The following is a 19,448-nucleotide window of genomic DNA, read 5'->3' as shown; positions in this document are numbered from 1 at the left end:
AAATCCTGGTTGCACTACCAATTTTTTTGCTGTAGGGACTCATTCCAAGACAAAGCAATAGTCATGACATCATGGAACCAATAAATGGATTATTTTTAATAAATGAAGACTGGTAATAAAGCTGTCCATTTAATCCAAGTATTGGTTATAAAGTAGAGCCACTCATACCTCATTTTTTTCTTTCTTTTGAGTTAAATGTATAGCTTTACCTGATTTTATTTGAACTGTTCCTCTTACTCTAGTGATTACTACTAGCATAGTAGTTCTTTGTTACTACTAGACGATTACCAAGAAATGAAAACCAATATAAGAAAAGCATATTCATTTATTATATTTTGAGACATTTAAAAAATAAATACTTTTTGGTGTTAAAAATAAATACTTTTTGGTGTTCTAACAACTCAAAACTAAAACACCAAAGAAACAAACACAAGGAAACTGTTAGAGATGGTGGATATGTACACAGACTTCATCGTGGTCATAAATTTCGTATGTGTCAGCTCATCAAATTGCGAACGTTAAATATGTACTCTTGGGGCTGAAGAGATGGCTCCGTGCTTAAGAGCACTGGCTGCTCTTCGAGAGGATCCTGGTTCAGTTTCCAGAACCCACATGACAGCTCGCCCCATTTGTAACTTCAGTTCCAGGGGTCTGACACCCTCTGCTGCCCTCTTCAGGCAATGCATATGTGTGTTATGTAGGACAAATCCTAATTGGTATTAATAGTAAAAACCCTGAGTCAGATAAAGGGGTAAATAATGAAAGATCAGAGAAGCAGTGCAGCCAGCCACTCATTCTTACCTCTACAAAATCCTCAGACTGAATGGGGTATTCTGTCTCTACAAGGCATCAGACTGAAGATCTTGAGCTCCTGTTTCTTCCCGCTTTATATTCCTCTCTTCATCCAGGCATATCCCTTCCTGTTTCTACCTTAGTGTTGGGATTAAAGATGTGTGACTGCCAAGTACTAGGATCAAAGGCGTGAGTCACCACCTCATGGCTCTGTTTCTCTTTGAGACTGGATCCATACTGTGTAGGTCAGGGTGGCCTTGAACTCAGAGAGATCCATCCGCCTCTGTCTCCCAAATTCTGGGATTAAAGGTGTGTGCCAGCACTGCCTGGCATCTATGGCTAACTAGTGTGGCTAGCTCCGCACTCTGATCTTCAGGCAAACTTTGTTAGACTACAAGCAGTCACCACAGTAGTATGCAGACACTTGCAGCCAAAACACCCATACACGATAAAAGTTAAAATATGGACAGTTTATATTAGTTTTGCTTAAATAAAATTCCTCAGAAACTGAACAAAGTATTTTAGAAAGAATTATCAGTTTTGATGACTATGGCCAATTATTTTGTAGTATTATTGCTTGATTTGGGTTGTCTGATTAGATTCATTTCATTGTGTTTGGCACCAAAGTTAGTATTGTCATTGTATCCTGTGAGATAGTATTTAATTTTAATTTATCTTGTTATGGTAATGTTAGTGCTGATTACTTGATTATGATAGTATCTGTTGTATTTATCCAGGTTAGTATTTTGAGGGGATGCATGATTTTGTGGTGTGTGTGTGTGTGTGTGTACGTGTATCCCATTCAGATGTTCATAGTAAAAAATGACAGTTTCACTTAGCAACAGCAGTAGGAAGTTTAAACATCCATCACTGTTTCTTAAATAAATTATAACCTGATGATGGCTGCCAGATGATGATTTTATAATTCCACCATTTTCTATACTTTTTAGTTAGCATTTTATTTTAAGGAAATGCATTTTGTTTATTAATTCATGTATGTATTTATTTAATATGGACTCTGCTATTTTATTTGTTGAGTTTTATGGCACTGTTAACTCTAGTAACTTGAATAAGAGTTTACCCCTAGGCTCAAGTTTCTCAGCACGAGTTCTTCAGGTATACTGTCTGGAGAGATAAGAGATTCCTTAAGTGCTAGGCCCTCTGCATGTGGGTGACAGCCACATACATGACAGTCTGTGGGGAGTGGGCCCTAGCAGTGGGACTAGGATCTGTCACTGGCTTTTGTGAACCTATTCCCTATGGTGGGATGTCTTGCTCAGCCTTGGTACAAGGGGAAGGAGCTTGGTCCTCCCTCAATTTGTTATGCCATGCTTTGTTGACTTCCATGGGAGTCCTTACCCTTTCTGAGGAGTGGATGGGGAGGTAGTAGAAAGGAGGTGGGGGAAGGGAGCTGAAGGAGAGGAGGGAGGGGAAACTGTGGTTAGTATGCAAAGTAGATTTTTAAAAAAAGTTACTAAAAAAAATAAAGTATTTGTAACAAGACAGGAAAAAAATCCTTAGGTAGGTACAGCTTTACTGTAGAAGTGCATCACTAGGGGGCAGGCTTTGAGATTGCATAACCTCATCCCTCTTGATGTCTCTCAATGCCTCCTGTGTATGGATGAAAAATGAGACCTTACCAACGTGTCACCACTTCTTGCCATTGTAGACTCGAGCCCTTAGAACCGTAAGCCAGAATAAATTCCTTGTTTTCTTAAGTCTCTTACTTACTTACTTACTTTGGGGCAGATAGCAGGATGTCCAAGTGATAGTACTCTCAGTTAATTCTAGCACTGGAGCCAGCCATTTCTGTAAGGAGCCCTCTTTTGTTTTCTTATTTGAGTATGGACAATTAGAAATCAAGATCTGGGTACTAGGTATATATCTCTAGGCTTTGAGATAGTAAGTGTTCCCATTTGTTCTCAGTGAGGCAGATCTAGGAAATACATTTATGCCTGTATTTAGTTTTGTTCTATATGAAATAAAAAACCACTATGTTTATACCAGTACTGCCAATTCTGATCTTACAGCATAGGTCCATGCTGGGTTTTTTCTATTTTCATAATTTACAGCTTTACTTTTTCTAACATGAGAAACCTTGTTTCCATTGTCCTTTATAGCCTCATTTATTATAGTGAAACCTCCCTTCACACCTTCCATCCTATCATTTTCTTTGCTGCTTAAGTATCTACAGATTGCTTTTGTACTCCACTGGGATCTGTGAACCTCATGCTAGATGTTTATGCTGCTGTGCCCATAACACCATCCTCACTTGATTCTGACTACCACGCCCTGTGGTTTGGGCTCCCCGCCATTCCTTTCACACAGATGATAGCATCGCTTTACTTTGGTTCCAGCCATGAATGCTCTGTTCAGTAAGTCACTTCCTCTGCAAAGGCAGTGGTATCTATCCATATTACCTCTGAAGATTTTTGTTTAGTTCTCTCAGTATGGTTGAAAATAGGAATCTCTATTCATTTGCTTTTTCAGTGTGTATTTCCAAATGATATAGCAACAGTTCTTTCAAAACCGTTCTTCCCCTGTGCTTTGTCATAAATCATTTTAAAGGGCATTTAAGTATTTGCATGATAATTGGTTGCCACCATTTAAGTTTTTAATTCTGACCTTCAAATACAGAATTCTGAAGTCTTTTCAATAGTAACAATGTAGAAATAGTGACTGAGGCTTCAAGTCAAAGCCATGGACTTTCTTCCATTGTGGTAAAGTAACATAGCATAAATTTTTTAACCTTTTAAACATTTTAATTTGTGGGTATTTTGGCTGCCGTATATGGCAGTGCACCTGCTTTCCACTACAAAAGATGTCAGGTACCCTGGGACCAGTCACCCATTTGGGTAGATGAGACTTGGGTTCTCTGTAAGTTAATGCTTTTAACCTCTTAGCCATCTCTCCAGCTCCTTATTTTAGCTTTTTAAGTGTATAATTCAGTGACATTAAGTATATTCCCAATATTATGAAAATATCATCCTTCATTTTAAGAATTACTTCTTCAGGAGCAGGGGAGATTGATTTTTGTTGTTGTTGTTTTCACCATAAAATCTAATGGCTAAAAATCTGTTTGAAAGGAAAATAAATTCAGATCGCTGAGTCCAGCAATTTAAGCTCATTTATCAGCATTAATATTCTTCCAGCATTACTGAGATGTGTAGTATCTTTAGAGCACATTCATTGTGTTTGTCTGATGACAAATGACTTATTTTGTGCTAATAGGTACCATTTTTTCCTCCCTCACCTTATATTTATAATGTCTCTATGTATTTATTAACAGTTGGAGAAATCAAATTCAGAATAAATGCAAGAAGGGAAACAATCAACAATCTTGACCCCCATTGTTAACTTTTTAAATTTTTCTTTCTGTGTTTCATGTCTTTTAATATTATTAGCAGTATTTTATCTGATTTACAAGCTATTATACTTAATTGCTTCATAACATTTAATGTTAATGGTTAACATTACTTGAGATACCTTTGGATATTTAGAGTATTCCACAGCTCCCCACTTAAAAGCTCTGCTCTAGAGAATATCTCAGAAGTGTTATTCTTCCTTTTTAAATTGTTCCTTGAGATTAAATTAAACTAAGTCAGAGTTGAGGCAGTTTTTAAAGACTATGGGTATTTACTGGCAAATTAATTTTCTAAACTTTAATGAATTTAAATATCCATTATCAATGGGATAGGACATATTTCCAGTCAACTTTTAAAATATTATTATAGTGAAGTATATAAGTAGAAATAATTTGTGACCTCTTCATTTTACTTATATAGTCTTCAAGTTCTATCCATGTTGTATCACGTGCCAGAATTTATTTCTTTGTGAGGCTGAATCATAGTCCACTATAGGTATATTCCACATTTTGTTGATTATCTGTATGTAATATATATATATATATATTTGAATTGTTCACCTTTGTTGTGAATGATACTGTCTTGGACATTGCATGCAAATAGTGAGTCTTCTTTCCCCTGTTCTTCAGTTGTTTAGAAGTAGAATTGCTAGATCACACAATAGTTCCATGACTGCTTTTGAGGAATCACTAAGTTGTTTTCCACAAATGCTTGTACCATTTTATACACACTCAGCAATATCACAAGGGTTTTTGTTTCATCCTTGCCACCACTTGTTACCTTGATTTTGTTTTGTTTTAATGACACCATTCCTCAGTAATGTATTATAGAAGGAGCTGCGGGCTGCGTTCCTGCCGCCCAGCTCCTGGCCCGCCTGGCTAGTTTATGCCCCAAAATAACAACACACAAACTGTATTCATATAAACACTGCTTTGCCCATTTCTATTAATGTGTGTAGCACCACAAGGTGGTGACTTATCTTGCCTAACCCATATTTAATAATCTGTGTAGCACCAGTCTTACCGGGAAAGATTCAGCATGTCTGACCTGGCAGCTTGCTTCATGGCGTCTGCCTCACTTCCTCTTCCTCCCAGCATTCTGTTCTGTTTACTCCACCCACCTATGTTCTAACCTATCAGGCCAAGCGTTTCTTTATTAACCAATGACCTTCCTCCATCAATGTATAAAGTACCAATTCGTTATAACTTTGATTTGCATTTCCCTAATGACCAGTCTTCATGTTCTCATAACACACTTGTTAATCATTGTAAAAGCTTCTATTCAAATCTACATTTAGGTTTTTGGTTGACTGGTTTTGGTTTTGAGACAGTAGTATTATGTAATAATACATATTGTGAGTTCAGGCTGGCCTTGAATTTACTATTCCCCGCCTCAACCTGGTTTTATACATTTTTGTGAATCTTGATTGATTTGATAAATTACAGTTATTAATATAATTTTGTTTTTATCGATTACAAGCAAAGTAGCTTCATCTTAATTTTTCTTCTTGCTTTAAGTCTATTAGTATCCATTGTCTTCCTATCTGCTTGATTTTGAAGATTATCTTATATTATATTTCATTTGTTTGAGTTAATTTGTATTTTGAGTTAATTTTGTTAGAAAATATACTTTCTATGCATATTATATACTATTTTTGAAAATGATCAAGCCAGGCAGTAATTAAGCATGAATATTAAAGTGTATTGGTTTAAATTGCTGAAACGCTTCTGTACTTTTTCCCTCGCTTTTGCCAGAGTCTGTCTGGCACATAAGGATCCAGTTAGGTAGGTTATTTATTGTTCTAGATAGCATATTCTTAATAATATGGATTTACTTTAAATGATATGTATTCTGTTTAGAGATTTTTAAAAATCTTTGTCCTGTTGATTTATAAACATTATTTGCATGGTAGGCTAAATAATTTTTATTTTAATGTGAAAAAGGAAAAATAAACAGATACTGTCTGGATGCAAAAAAGTTTTTTGCAACTTGTCTATAAAACAAGCATGTCATAAAATAGTGCATGATTGATTGTGTTTATTGATACATTCTAAAGAACAGGTCTTCTTAACCATAGACACTGACATTATAAATTGATGTCATAATTATTACTGAAGTAGTCATAGACAGTTTCATTACTTAACCAACTAAAGTAATACCTTAATAATTTTCCCACTTATTAATATATGGAGAAATATATTTACCTTTATGGTACAACTTTCTGTTTGTTTCTCTTTTATTTGATTTTTTTTCCTGATTTTTTGTCATTGATGATTTTAGCCTACAGAAGCTGTTTGTCCCTCCTCTCCCACTGTCCCTGTGACCCCTGCCCTGCCAGTCCCTGCTGAGAGTACTGTCGTCCTGCCCACCGCACTACAGGTTTTTATTGGTTTCTTTTTTATTTATAAACATTTAATTTGCTTTCAATGTTTTATTTGTATTCTTTTAAAACTGTTGAAGTATTTTTTTTTCATTAGGTATATTAATTTGCTTTTGCTTCCATTGGGATTTAAGATAACTTCAACATTAGCTATTTTATTTGGTACAAAAATGGAGTGCATTCTGAGCTAATCATATTAAACTTTTGGAGATTTATTAACATGCCTTTGTGCTTGTTACTATGTTCAAAGTAAGTTATATTTTTGTTTTTATAAACTTGTCTGATTTATGGATTTAGTGGTCCTGCTCTTTTGCCAGATCTATTCTTTGCTATGGCACTGTTTCTCATGCAGGTTTGTCTTTGGAAGTATTCATCCTTTTGTTGTTTGTTTAAATCCCATGATCTGCATTTATTGAGGTAGATTGTATCTCAATTACATGAAAGCTCCTGTTCTAGAGACAGGGCCTTGTGTAGTCCTTGTTGACCTTGTTCTAGTCCTCCTGCTGCCACTTCCTGAGGGTTGTGGAGTATATGTATGACATAATGCTCTGTCTTCATAACTTATGTCAGTACTGCTCCAAAATAAAACCTACTTTTTCGGGGGCTGGAGAGATGGCTCAGAGGTTAAGAGCACTGGCTGCTCTTCCAGAGGTCCTGAGTTCAATTCCCAGCAACCACATGGTGGCTCACAACCATCTGTACTGAGATCTGGCGCCCTCCTCTGGTGTGCGGGCATACATCGAGGCAGAATGTTGTATACATAATAAATAAATAAATCTTTAAAAAAAAAAGAAAACCTACGTTTTCCTTTCTTTTTCTTTCTTTCTTTTTTTTTTTTTTTTTTTGTTGTTGGTTTGGTTTGGTTTGGTTTGGTTTTTCGATACAGGGTTTCCTCTGTCTAGCCCTGGCTGTTTTAGAACTGGCTTTGTAGACCAAGCTGGCCTTGAATTCACAGAGATCCACCTGCCTCTGCCTCCCAAGCACTGGGATTAAAGGCATGTGCTACCACTGCCCGACACACTATTTTTTTAGTTTATGGAACAGTAAGAAAAAATAAAATTGTAGACAAATGTCAGCGAATTTGATAATTTTTTTATTTTTAGAATCTTATTCATTGGAAGGAGTAATTTGTTGACATTTTATTGCCCTTGCAACACAGTTAATTCAGTCAAATTAATAGTAAGTATAGTTAATGATCTTTTGTTTGAGAGTTTCCAGTATCACTCATAATATGACTTAATATGTTCATAGGTATATTTGCTGAAATTGATCAGTGACATAAATCTAGGTAGCTGAATGTTGTGTGTGTAAGAATATAATTGCAGCTTTAGACAAGCCCCTTTTGAGAGGGAAATGAGAACAATTATGGTTACTCACATTTTAGTGCTTCCCTTAGGCTAAAAACTAAAAATCAAAGTAGCTGTACTGAGATTCTAGGAGAAACCTTCAGTAGTATAGTGAACCAAACGGATTGTAATGACTGAGTTATACTAATGTTGCAATTTCCAGGTCCTTACCTTTTGTGGAAATTGTTAAGAATTCAGTCATTATGAAGCCATCATGAACTGAATATGTAAATCTAGATATACATTATTTTTATATTGTGAAGAGTGAGCAATCAACAATTTAAAGTTGCTATAACATGGTAAAGATGAATGTGTTTTTACATATCTAGTGGTATAACATTTTTCCATAGAAGATTTGAAAGCTTATTTCACTTGCTCCTTTTTTTTAAGAATTATTTTTATTATTATGTATGCAATGTTCTGCCTGCATGTATGCCAGCAGGCCAGAAGAGGGCACCAGATCTTATGACAAATGGTTGTGAGCCATTTGGTTACTGGGAATTGAACTCAGGACCTCTGGAAGATCAGCCTGTGCTCTTAACCTCTGAGCCATCTCTCCAGCCCATTCCTTCTACTTTTCTTGGTAAAATAGTTTTGAAATTTTGTACAGTCTCTGTTTTCAACTGGGAGCTTGCCTCCTTCAGGTTTCTTTGATTTAACTCAATGTCCCTAAGTTAGCACTCTGCTAGTAAATTGTTGAAATGTTCATAGTTTATAGCCTTGGAGTTAAAAAAATAAAAGTTTATAAGTCAGTATGAGTTGTTTTCAACTCATTCCCACCACTCACTGCTGTGTAACTGGTTAGTTTACTTCATAGTGATGAAGTCTGTTTTCTAATCTGCATTACTAGAGTAGTGGTAGTTTTGACTTGAGAGGTTCTGCAGTGATTAGAAGCCTAACTAAGATAAGAGCTATGGCTCTGAGTCCTGACTTCATTTTCCAGCTAGAGAGAATAGGTGCTACCTGCACAGCACCTTTGCACATAGACCCCTTATATTATCTGCCTAATTTTTTTTTTGAGAGGGAGGGAAGGAGGGAGGGAGGGAGGGAGGGAAGGAAGGAGGGAGGGAGGGAGGGAGGGAGGGAGGGAGGGAGGGAGAGAGAGAGAGAGAGAGAGAGAGAGAACAAATGATGTAGTAATAAGGAGCAGCAGGGCTGCGTCCCCAGCACCCCTGCTGCCTACACAGCTAGCTTATGCCCTGTAGTAATATGGGGCGGCGGCAGGGCTGCGTCCCCAAACACCCCAGCCACCTGCCCTGCCCGGCTAGCTTATGCCCCGAAATAATTACACAGACACTGTATTCATTTAAACACTGCTTGGCCCTTAGCTCTATCTAGCCTCTTCTAGGCTAACTCTCACATATTAATTTAGCCCATTTCTAATCATCTGTGTAGCGCCCCTAGGTGCGCTTACCAGGAAGATTCTAGCCTAAGTCCATCCTGGGTCGGAGCTGGGGCATGGTGTGCGTCTTCCCTGGAGCAGGTAGCATGGCGTCTCTCCAAAGCGTCTGCTCCGGAGAGCTGCGGAGTCTGACCTCACTTCCTCTTCCTCCCAGCCTTCTGTTCTGTTTTCTCCACCCACCTAAGGGTGGGCCTATCCAATGGGCCTAGCAGTTTCTTTATTGCTTAGCCAATGAAATCAACAGATTGATATATGACACTCCCACATCACTTCCCCTTTTTCTGTTTAAACAAAAAAAGGAAGGCTTTAACCTTAACATAGCAAAATTACATATAACAAAACAGTTATCAAGTAAAAATTACAATAATCTTTATCATAACTAAGGAAAACTACAACTATAACTAACTATTCTTAACTCCATCAAAGACTCCAGACAGATACAATATGACCTAAGCAAACAAGAAAAAAGCAACTTTTAAAACTCTAGAAATGACAGAGACATCTCGCTGCCTGGACAGTCACCCAAAGTTCCTCTGTACCGTTGGGGCATCCATCTTCAGCCTTCAGGCCCATGGTATTCAGCAGACATTTCCATAAAGCAGGAAAATTCAAAGTCAGTTCAGTCACTATCTGTTGTGTCCTGCAGAATGTCTCGCAGACTCTTTCATGAATCAGGAACCCCGAAAGATCATCTCACCTTAGGCAAGTTCAGTAGTCCTCTCTCTGTGGGTTCTCTGTGTCCAGTTTATGCAATAGTCCAGGCAAGAGCAGTTTCTTGCCCAAATGGCTATCAAACTCCATAACGAGCCTCTTCGATGCCCATCTTCCTCTTGAAGTAGATTGGTGCTGCCAGGAGCAGAGTGTCTCATTGTCATGAAAAGTCCAAAGTTATTAAAACATTTAAAATGCCATATTCTATAATCTTTGAAAGATATGAAGAATGCCTATCTAAGATATATCTATGCACATCTAGAAAATCTTAACTAACATGACTACAGACTGATGATTTTCTATTAACAAGCTATATATATTACATTTTAAGTGAACTACACAATCACAATATCTTAATCAATAGCAGAAATATGCATATACATATAACAAAGTTGACCTTAAAATCCATACCAATGCAAATTATTCATACCTATATCATTTCCCCCTTTAAATGTAAAAGAACGTTTATAAACCATATTTGGGAACATGGGCGCAGTTTTTTCTCTCCAAACTGCTTCCTGCTGAATGGGGGCGTCGTTAATTAGGTCTTTCTTGGTATAACCTGTGTGCTAGTTTCATCTCAGTTGGCAGTTGAGCAAAGCAATTTTCTGAAGATGTTCACAGCAACCCTTCAGGAGGACGTGGTCCATCATACCAAATCGGAATTGAAGAAATGAACAGGGTCTCATCCTCTGTGAAAACAAAATAAGAAACTCCTTTCCAAAGCATCATGTCCTTAGATCTGAATTTCAAAGTCATACCCTCATGATATCCATTCTGGTTCCACTTGGCAGCCCATATAATGAAATGTCTCTCTGTAATTTGCTCCTTCACAGTCAAAAATTTTAAAGAAAACACAATGTACATAATCCAGACTCTCTGTGAATTTTTCATTTTTACGCAGCTTATTTTTATTTATATCTATAACTATCTGTACTCTGTCTCTTTAAAGACTTTACCTTTTTATTTTTTAAACCATTAACTTTATTTTCTTATTCTTTTTCTTCTCTCTCCCAAGCCTACATACATTCATCCAACAGTGTGACTCATTTAGTAGTCTGAATCTGTCCTATTGTGAATCTGCAATCTTTTACTATCCAGGAGCACTTTTGATTTGCGCCTTTAAATCACTAGGCGCTTAAGAATCTAAGCTGTGACATTCCTAGGTTAACTTTTTGCTTTTTGAGCGTATATCTTTGACCTGGAATAACCCTGTAGATCAGGCTGTCTTTGAACTCTCAGAGATCCGCCTGTCTCTGCCTCCCAGGCATTGGGATTAAAGGTGTTTGCTACTACACCTTGAACTCACAGAGATCTGTTCGTCTCTGCCTTCTAGGCACTGGGATTAAAGGCGTGTGCTACCACACCTTGAAGTCACAGAGGTTTACTTTAAGAATTTTAACTTTTAGTCTGCATATATTTTTAACACACTTTAAACCATTCAGAAATTTTCTCTGTCTTTGAATCTCTCTTTACTGTATATCTCTCTTCTTCTGACCACATGAGTCTTTAATTCACCAAGCAATCTCAGTAGGACTAAAGGCGTGGCTTTGCCAGCTAGATGTAGCCCATTCCTTAGCTTTCCAGCCTCCTGGTTGAGGTACTGGCTGCAAGGTCCCTGCCAGCCAGCGAGCTACAACAGACACTCAAGTCCTCTCTCGGTAGCTGGCCCTCCTGCCTCAAACAGTCAGAGTTTGCCCTGGCAGGATGGCCTAGAAAGCCGGCATTTTTAAACGGCACAGCTTTTTTCCTGCTACGGCTGAAAACCGAAAAGCATGTGTTCAGCTTTTCATCAACACTGTTTAAGTGTTTTGTGGCAGGACCTCTTAATGAGCCGCAGGGTTTTGCAGCTAAAGCTGAGTCAGGAAGCCTCTCTTAGATGAGGCGCTTGCTTGCCTCTGGCAAGCAGAGTAGACCAGAGAAATTGTCACAAGAAACATGCTTTACTCTATTCTTTTCCAAGCTTTCTCAGGCTTTCTGTGGACTCAGTTAGCCACACGTCTGGGCGTCATTTGTAGTAATATGGGGCGGCGGCAGGGCTGCGTCCCCAAACACCCCAGCCACCTGCCCTGCCCGGCTAGCTTATGCCCCGAAATAATTACACAGACACTGTATTCATTTAAACACTGCTTGGCCCTTAGCTCTATCTAGCCTCTTCTAGGCTAACTCTCACATATTAATTTAGCCCATTTCTAATCATCTGTGTAGCGCCCCTAGGTGCGCTTACCAGGAAGATTCTAGCCTAAGTCCATCCTGGGTCGGAGCTGGGGCATGGTGTGCGTCTTCCCTGGAGCAGGTAGCATGGCGTCTCTCCAAAGCGTCTGCTCCGGAGAGCTGCGGAGTCTGACCTCACTTCCTCTTCCTCCCAGCCTTCTGTTCTGTTTTCTCCACCCACCTAAGGGTGGGCCTATCCAATGGGCCTAGCAGTTTCTTTATTGCTTAGCCAATGAAATCAACAGATTGATATATGACACTCCCACATCAATGCCCCAAAATAATTACATGGACACTGTATTCTTTTAAACACTGTTTGGCCCATTTCTATCTAGCCTCTTCTAGGCTAATTCTCACATATTAATTTAGCCCATTTCTAATCATCTTCATAGCACCGCTAGGTGCCCTTACCAGGAAGATTCTAGCCTACGTCCATCCTGGGTCGGAGCTTCATCGCGTGTGTCCGCCTGGGAGCAGAGCATGGCCTCTCTGAGGAGTCTGCTCCCGAGAGGAGAGCTGTCGAGTCTGAGATCCCTTCCTCTTCCTCCCAGCATTCTGTTCTGTTTACTCCTCCCACTTATGTTTTAACCTATGAGGGCCAGCCAAGCAGTTTCTTTATTTTTTTAACCAATGACCTTCCTCCATCAAAATGAATAAATTTAAAAGTCTGTGAGAGTGCTGCTGGCTCACACTTTGAATCCCAGCACTGAGGAGGCAGAGGCAGATGGATCTTTGTGAGTTCATGGCCAGCATGGTCCTACATAGAACAACGAAACCTACATAGAAACTATGTCTCAAAACACAAAAAAATTCAATGAAACTACACATATAAGAAAAGGAATAACCACCACTGATGTCCTAGATGACAGTGATACATGCTATGAGAAAAGCTCATTTTTCAAAATAAGTATTATCCCCATTATGTTTATTGTAAAATTGATAGAACTCAAATATTGTTTCCAGATAAATTCTAAAACATATTCTTTTAAGGAATGTGTAACTTGGGCAGAAAAGGTGACTCAACAATTAAAAGCAGGTATTTCTTTTATAGAAGACCCAAGTTCAGTTCCCAGCACTGAGGTCAGATGACATTAATTTCAGCTCTAAGGGATTTGACACTCCCTTCTGGCCTCTACAGGCACCTGATTCACAAACACACACACCTTAAAATTAAATTACATCTTCATTGTTTAACCTTCATCAGAGAGGTTTCTTCTTGCAGATGGGATTTAGCACAGAGATCCACAACTGGACAATGTGCAGTGGGAGACCATGAAGCACTCAGCTCTAAATGGAGGTTGAGGCTCGGGAATCAATGCTAAAAAGGGGGCAGAAAAATTTTAAAGCTAGAAGTGATAAGTGGCTCATGACAGTCTTCTAGACAGAATAGGGCTGGTGCACATACAATTCAGAGACTGGCATCATGCACATTCAAGCCAGACAAAATTCCAGCAGAGAGAAAGGAAAGTAGGCATGGACTCCCAGCCCTCACCACAAAGCTGTTTGCAGTTGTTACCTGCTGGGAGAGAGAAAATCAGTTTTCCCCAATGTAGTGACACTGGGTATATTAACCACACTCAGGGGTAGGTCCCATGCTCAGGAGTAGTTGACTAACACAAAATGGTCTCCACTGATTTTTATTGTTTTTGTTTAGTGGTTTTTGTTTTTGTTTTTTTAGGAGGGGTCTTTATTTTGTTTTCTGGGGCTGTTGGCTTTTTATTCTGTTCTGTTTTGTTTGGGGAGAGAGTAAAAACATGAATTTGGATAGGTTGTGAGGTGGGAGGATCTGGGAAAAGAACTTGGGGAGGGGAAAGAATATGATCAAAATATAACATATGAAAAAATTCTAGATACTTTAAAAATGTAATAATAAAAAATAAATCTTTAAAAGAATGTGTAAGTCAGGCTTGCCCTTTTAAATGGTACTTTATTTTTAGAGGAATCAGTATTTAAAGAAATAGAAGTCAGGGCTACTGTTACTGTGATAAAACACCATAACTAAAGGCAAGTTGGGAAGGAAAGGGTTTGTTTGGCTTATACATCCACATCATGGTCCATCACTGAAAGAAGTCAGGGCAGGAACCTGGAGGTGGGAGCTGATGCAGAGGCTGTGGAGGGATGCTGCTTACTGACTTGCTGCCTATGGCTTTCTCATTCTGTGTTCTTTTTTATTGTCCATTTTTAAATGGTTTTTATTGCGTTATATATTTTTCTTTGCTTCCCTCCCTTCCTCCTCCCTCTGTTTCTACCCTCTCCCATGATCCCTTTGCTCCTGGTTTATTCAGGAGGTCTTGTCTTTTTCTACTTCCCATGTAAATTAGATCCATGTATGTCCCTGTATTCTTATAGAACCCAGGACCACTAGCCCAGGGAGTCCCTATCCATACCCCTATCAATCACTAATAAAGAAAATGCCATATGGACTTTCCTACAGCCCCATCTAAAGGAGGCATTTTTCTTAACTGCTGTTCCTTCTTCTCGGATGACTTTATTTTTTGTTGTATTGACATAAAACTTTTCAGCACAGAAACAGAAGGTAAAAGATTCAGAGTTTAGTCCTATCCTTGTAACACAAACAGGTTACACTTTCTGACTGTTATACTCCCTTTATCTGTAAGGGAGAGATTACACCACCACATTTCCCAGTAAGTCTGAGGGTCAGGCAAATAATGCCCAAAGAAAGAAAGATAGTAGATGGATGATTTTTTAAGACTGTCAAACAGACACAGTGGTGCATTCCTTTAATACTAACACTGGGGAGGCAGAGGTAGGCGGATCCCCGTGAGTTCAGAGCCAGCCTGGTTTACATAATAAGTCCTAGACAGATCAGAAAACCACAAATAACAAAGACACCTTATATTGTCTTTCTTTTTTGTGGAATGCTTTTATATTTTACAATATTTTATATTGATCATATCATCTGAACTTCATTTAAGCTGACTACAAATGGTGCAGGGCAAGATACATTGAATAACTACCTAAAATTAATAAAACATCATGAACTTAATAGTCTGATCTAAACCCACCACCATTTTGTCACACTCATTTCTAGACATGTGATAGTGGAAGAAATTCCTCGATCTTTCAGAGCTCCATTTTTCCCCACATGAAATTCAAGTGTATGATAATATGATTATTTCTCTAGGGATACAGCCATTCATCTTTATGATTCTAGCTTTATAATCCAGAGGCGTGTTTCTACTGTAGAGTCGGTGCTTTAGACTTATTTATGTCAGCTTGAAACACTATTCTACGATTAAAGCTTGGACAGAATGCTTTTGCCCTAGTGCACTCTTGGATGTTCTAGAATGTGTTTCCTCCCTCTCTGTTGCTCTCCCTCACTCTCCTCTCCTCTCCCAGTCTTTTTTCTCTTCCCCCTTCCATATTTGTGGTGTACTTTAGGGGGGAGGGGATGTCTCTTGGTACTCAGACACACTCTTCACACAAAATAAGTTGGTTTCATTCTTTTTTTTTGTAATTGTTCCAATCATACATATTAATATCCTTCCTCATCTGAGATTTGGCTTTCTGCAGTTCCATTTACACTCAAATATGGTCAAAAAAATACTAAGTAGAAAATTCTAGAAGCCATTGACTCATAAATTTAAATAACTTTTATTACAAGATAGGATTATACTTGTTTTATTTTGTTTCTAATTACTATTCATTTATTTCGGTGACTGGTTTAGAAATTAAACCTTCGTAGGTATGTATATACACACACACACTACATTATTACTATCCAGTGTTTCAACTACCTGTGCAACATCTTGAGAGATATCCACTGTGGATCAGGGGGACTTACGTATATAATAATACTATAATTGACTTCCTGCCAGAACCTAGGACTGTAGAGGAGGAAAGTTGGCCGTTTATTTCTTTATTGAATGAGAGCCTTTCCAGTTTGCAATACAACAGAGTATTGAGTCTTAAATTATTGGACCAGTAGTATTATCTGACCAGTTATTTTTTTTATGGGTAATCTTAAATAAAATAGCATGTATGCAGTTATCTGGATTAATTTTTTGGTAATTGTATACTGGCACTTGACTGAAGTTCCTTTATTCTCTTGCTTTCTAGATTTTTGTTATTATATCGATTTGTATTTTCAAATAACTTCAGGTTTATAAAGTTGCAAAGTGTACAAAGATGTTTCATACTTTTACCTAGATCCTCTAGTTGTTAATACTTGGACTTAATTTTATTCACTTTATAATTTCTCTTAACTATATATTATCATCATCACTGTTATTAATTAGTTCTGTAAATTTTTGTTATTTAGTATAGCAGCCGTCACTACCAGATACTTTATTGATGATGAAATAGATCAGTAGAATGAACTTTTCTTTAACTGTTACTGTTAAATGGTCCAATTCATTCCTGACTTGTCAGTTCCTTTTTCTAGAATATCTTTGCCATTGTACTACCCTTTTCCCTAGCTGCTAAATGATTTACAGGGTTTTCTCTTCCAAGTTGAAACATATAGTGCTATGTGTGTTAATAAATAATAATAGATAAGCATGTATGTAATGTCCTACTGTTTATATTTCCTTTATATTACTTCCGGACCCTCATACAGTCCTCTCTTGGGTAAAGAGTTTGAATATTCATTGAGGTTACTATAGGCAAATATGACAAAATAACTGTGAGATAGAGATCTTGGACCGGGTCTTGACAGAAAGTGTCTTTTGAAGTGAGATATAGGAAGTGAGTTTTTCTTTTCCCACCTAAAATAATAAGAAAACAGAAAACAGGGACTACCTTGGCCAACATACAACCTTGAAAAACTTAACAGGATAAAAGGTAATGTGGAATGAGAGACCTTGCTTACAAGGAAGCAACAAGCACTCAGAAGAAAGTGTGAAATTTATTTTAGGTATTTAGTGCAACTTGAAAAACTAGTTTATTTTCTATAGCTACATTTTCTGCCTTCGGTCAGAAGCGCCCTTCCCTTTATCTTTGCTGGTAGTGCTGGTGCTGTGATACTGTATCTGTCTGTAGTGTGTATATATCTTCAGGTCATGCATTGTTTTCCTCCCTTCATTCCCGTTACTATAAATTGGAAAAATATAAAATACTATTTCAACAAATACCATGTTTTATCTTGATAGAAAATTTTAAGTGGGTAAATAATTTATGTACCCATAAATGTTTTCATTTCCTTCCTACTGCTATTACTTAGATATTTTACCATTACTTTAGGTGCCTGAACTTGAAGTAATCAGACCATTTTGCCACTTAAACTTTATGTCTGTAAGCTCTTATTTCAAATGACCTTTTATGACTTTTTTTATAATTATGTGTTTAAAAATAAAATATAATATGATAAAACAAATTCATAGAGCTGGTCAAAAAAAAAAAAAGGAAAAGAGCCTAAGATTGGCAGAAGGATCAGACCCATTCATCCACTTACTCAGATACCCCATAAAAACACTAAACTGGAAGCCATAATGTATACACAGAGGACCTGGTTTGCAGACACTTCAGGCCCTGTGAGTTCATATGAGCTTTGCTCATGCTGATCTAGAGGGCTTTGTTTTCATGGTATCCTCCATCCCTCTGGCTCATCTCTTTCTGCCTCATCTTCTGTCAGAATCTCTGAGCCCCAAGGGAGAGATTTGATGGAAATACCCCATTTAGCACTGAGTGTTCCAAGATCTCTGACTCTCTGTTATGTCATGACGTATTTTAAATCAATAGGGTTTCTAATGTCATGATAGATTTATCTACCACGTGCTAGTTGATTTAAATTTGTAATTAATTCTTGGTACAAATATTCATGTTTTTTTCTTCCAGTTTCATGTTTCTTGAGATTTCCCTTCAGATATGGTACTCTAAATTTTGCCTTTATCTATAGACAACTTATTCTGCATTGTTTGTTTTCAGTAAATATAAGATTTTGTTGTTGTATGTACATGTTTCAATATTTATAAATTATTAGAATAAAAAAGCATCCAGAATGATGATGAATTGTTGCTGACAGGTAACATTGTAATAATTATAAAAAATTATGGGAATTAGGTTTCCTTAAAAACCTACCCATTGCATGATTGATACAGATAAGTAGAGGGAATCAGGTGGCTTTCTTTCCATAGTGGTTGAAGAACATAATTTCTTCTTTAACTTTAAAATGCCTATTCTTTCTTCTCTAAAATCCTTAGACAGAACCCAGTGAAGCTCTATATGAGTATGGTAAAAATGGTCAGTAATCTCATTATGCCACTGAGAAGTGAGTCATTTCAACTGTCTGTAAAATCTCAAATGTCTCTAAGTTTTGCTTAGTAATAGTTTACAGGTAGAATCTTTATCATGTTTAATGTCACTAAATCGTCAAAGATAGATAACTTATATAGGGTTGAACATGTAGGAGTTCACATCATCTTTGTAGATAATGAAATACTACCAATTTATTTTGAACTATTCTTATACGTGTAGTCCAATTTGAAACTGTTGTACTTATTTATTTTATTATATAATATATGCTCATAAGTAGTTGACTGACAATAGTGTATCATTCGGATGCTGTTTTTATCTCAGGCTGCTCTTGAGCTTGAGATTCTCCACCTCAGCCTTGTGGAGGAATTGCAAGCATGTGTCTCCTCACTGGCTCAAATATTCACATTTTAAAGTAACCTACAAAGTTGGGCATGGTGGTTTATACTTGTAATTCTAGCATTTGGAAGGCTGAGGCAAGAGCATTGCTTTGAGTTTGAGGCCAGCCAGGGCTACATAAAGAAATCTACCCGTGGGCTATACTGTTCAACATTGCCTCAAAACAACAAAAATTTAAATTTAAGTGCAGAAATAAAAAGCCAATTTATTTATTTAGAAGAAAACTGTTTTGTGCTATATATTGCTTCAATACAACTTTGCTATGTAGTTTCATTTTTTTCCAAAATCAGGGTTTCTCTGTAGCCCTGACTGCCCTGGCCTTGAACTCAGAGATCCCGCTGCCTCTGTCTTCCAAATGCTGGTGTTAGCCATCACCACCTGGCTGCTGTGTAATTCTTTAGGGAATTAATATTAGCATGTAAGCATCTCTCTGAAAGTCTGTTTAAAGGACAGTTGTTGTTTGTTTGAAAGTACATGCCATGCAAGACTGGGAACAGAGTTCAGATCCCCAGAGCCCATGAAAATTGTGGTGGGTGTACATCCTACCCGTAATTCGGGCCCTCTGAATTTCATAGGCAGAGAAGGAGATGTGGAGGAAGAATCCCTAGAGCAGGCTAGGTAGCTGT

General features: G+C 37.6%; 1 protein-coding gene across 23 annotated transcripts in view; it reads left to right on the top strand.

Annotated features, from left to right (window-relative positions):
* The window catches only part of Dlg1 (discs large MAGUK scaffold protein 1), a 192,978-nt gene that overhangs the window by 91,040 nt on the left and 82,490 nt on the right, over positions 1 to 19,448 (top strand). For 12 of the 23 annotated variants that reach the window (XM_075967214.1, XM_075967197.1, XM_075967188.1 and 9 more), the window contains one exon: positions 6,438 to 6,536. The exons of the other annotated variants lie outside the window; for them this stretch is intronic. In XM_075967214.1, coding sequence (XP_075823329.1) covers positions 6,438 to 6,536 — 99 coding nt within the window. The remainder of the gene's footprint in view (positions 1 to 6,437; positions 6,537 to 19,448) is intronic. 23 annotated transcript variants of the gene reach the window in all.

Source organism: Microtus pennsylvanicus, chromosome 1, assembly GCF_037038515.1.
Source record: "Microtus pennsylvanicus isolate mMicPen1 chromosome 1, mMicPen1.hap1, whole genome shotgun sequence".
NCBI classification, from domain to species: domain Eukaryota; kingdom Metazoa; phylum Chordata; class Mammalia; order Rodentia; family Cricetidae; genus Microtus; species Microtus pennsylvanicus.
This window is presented reverse-complemented; position numbering and strand designations above follow the sequence as displayed.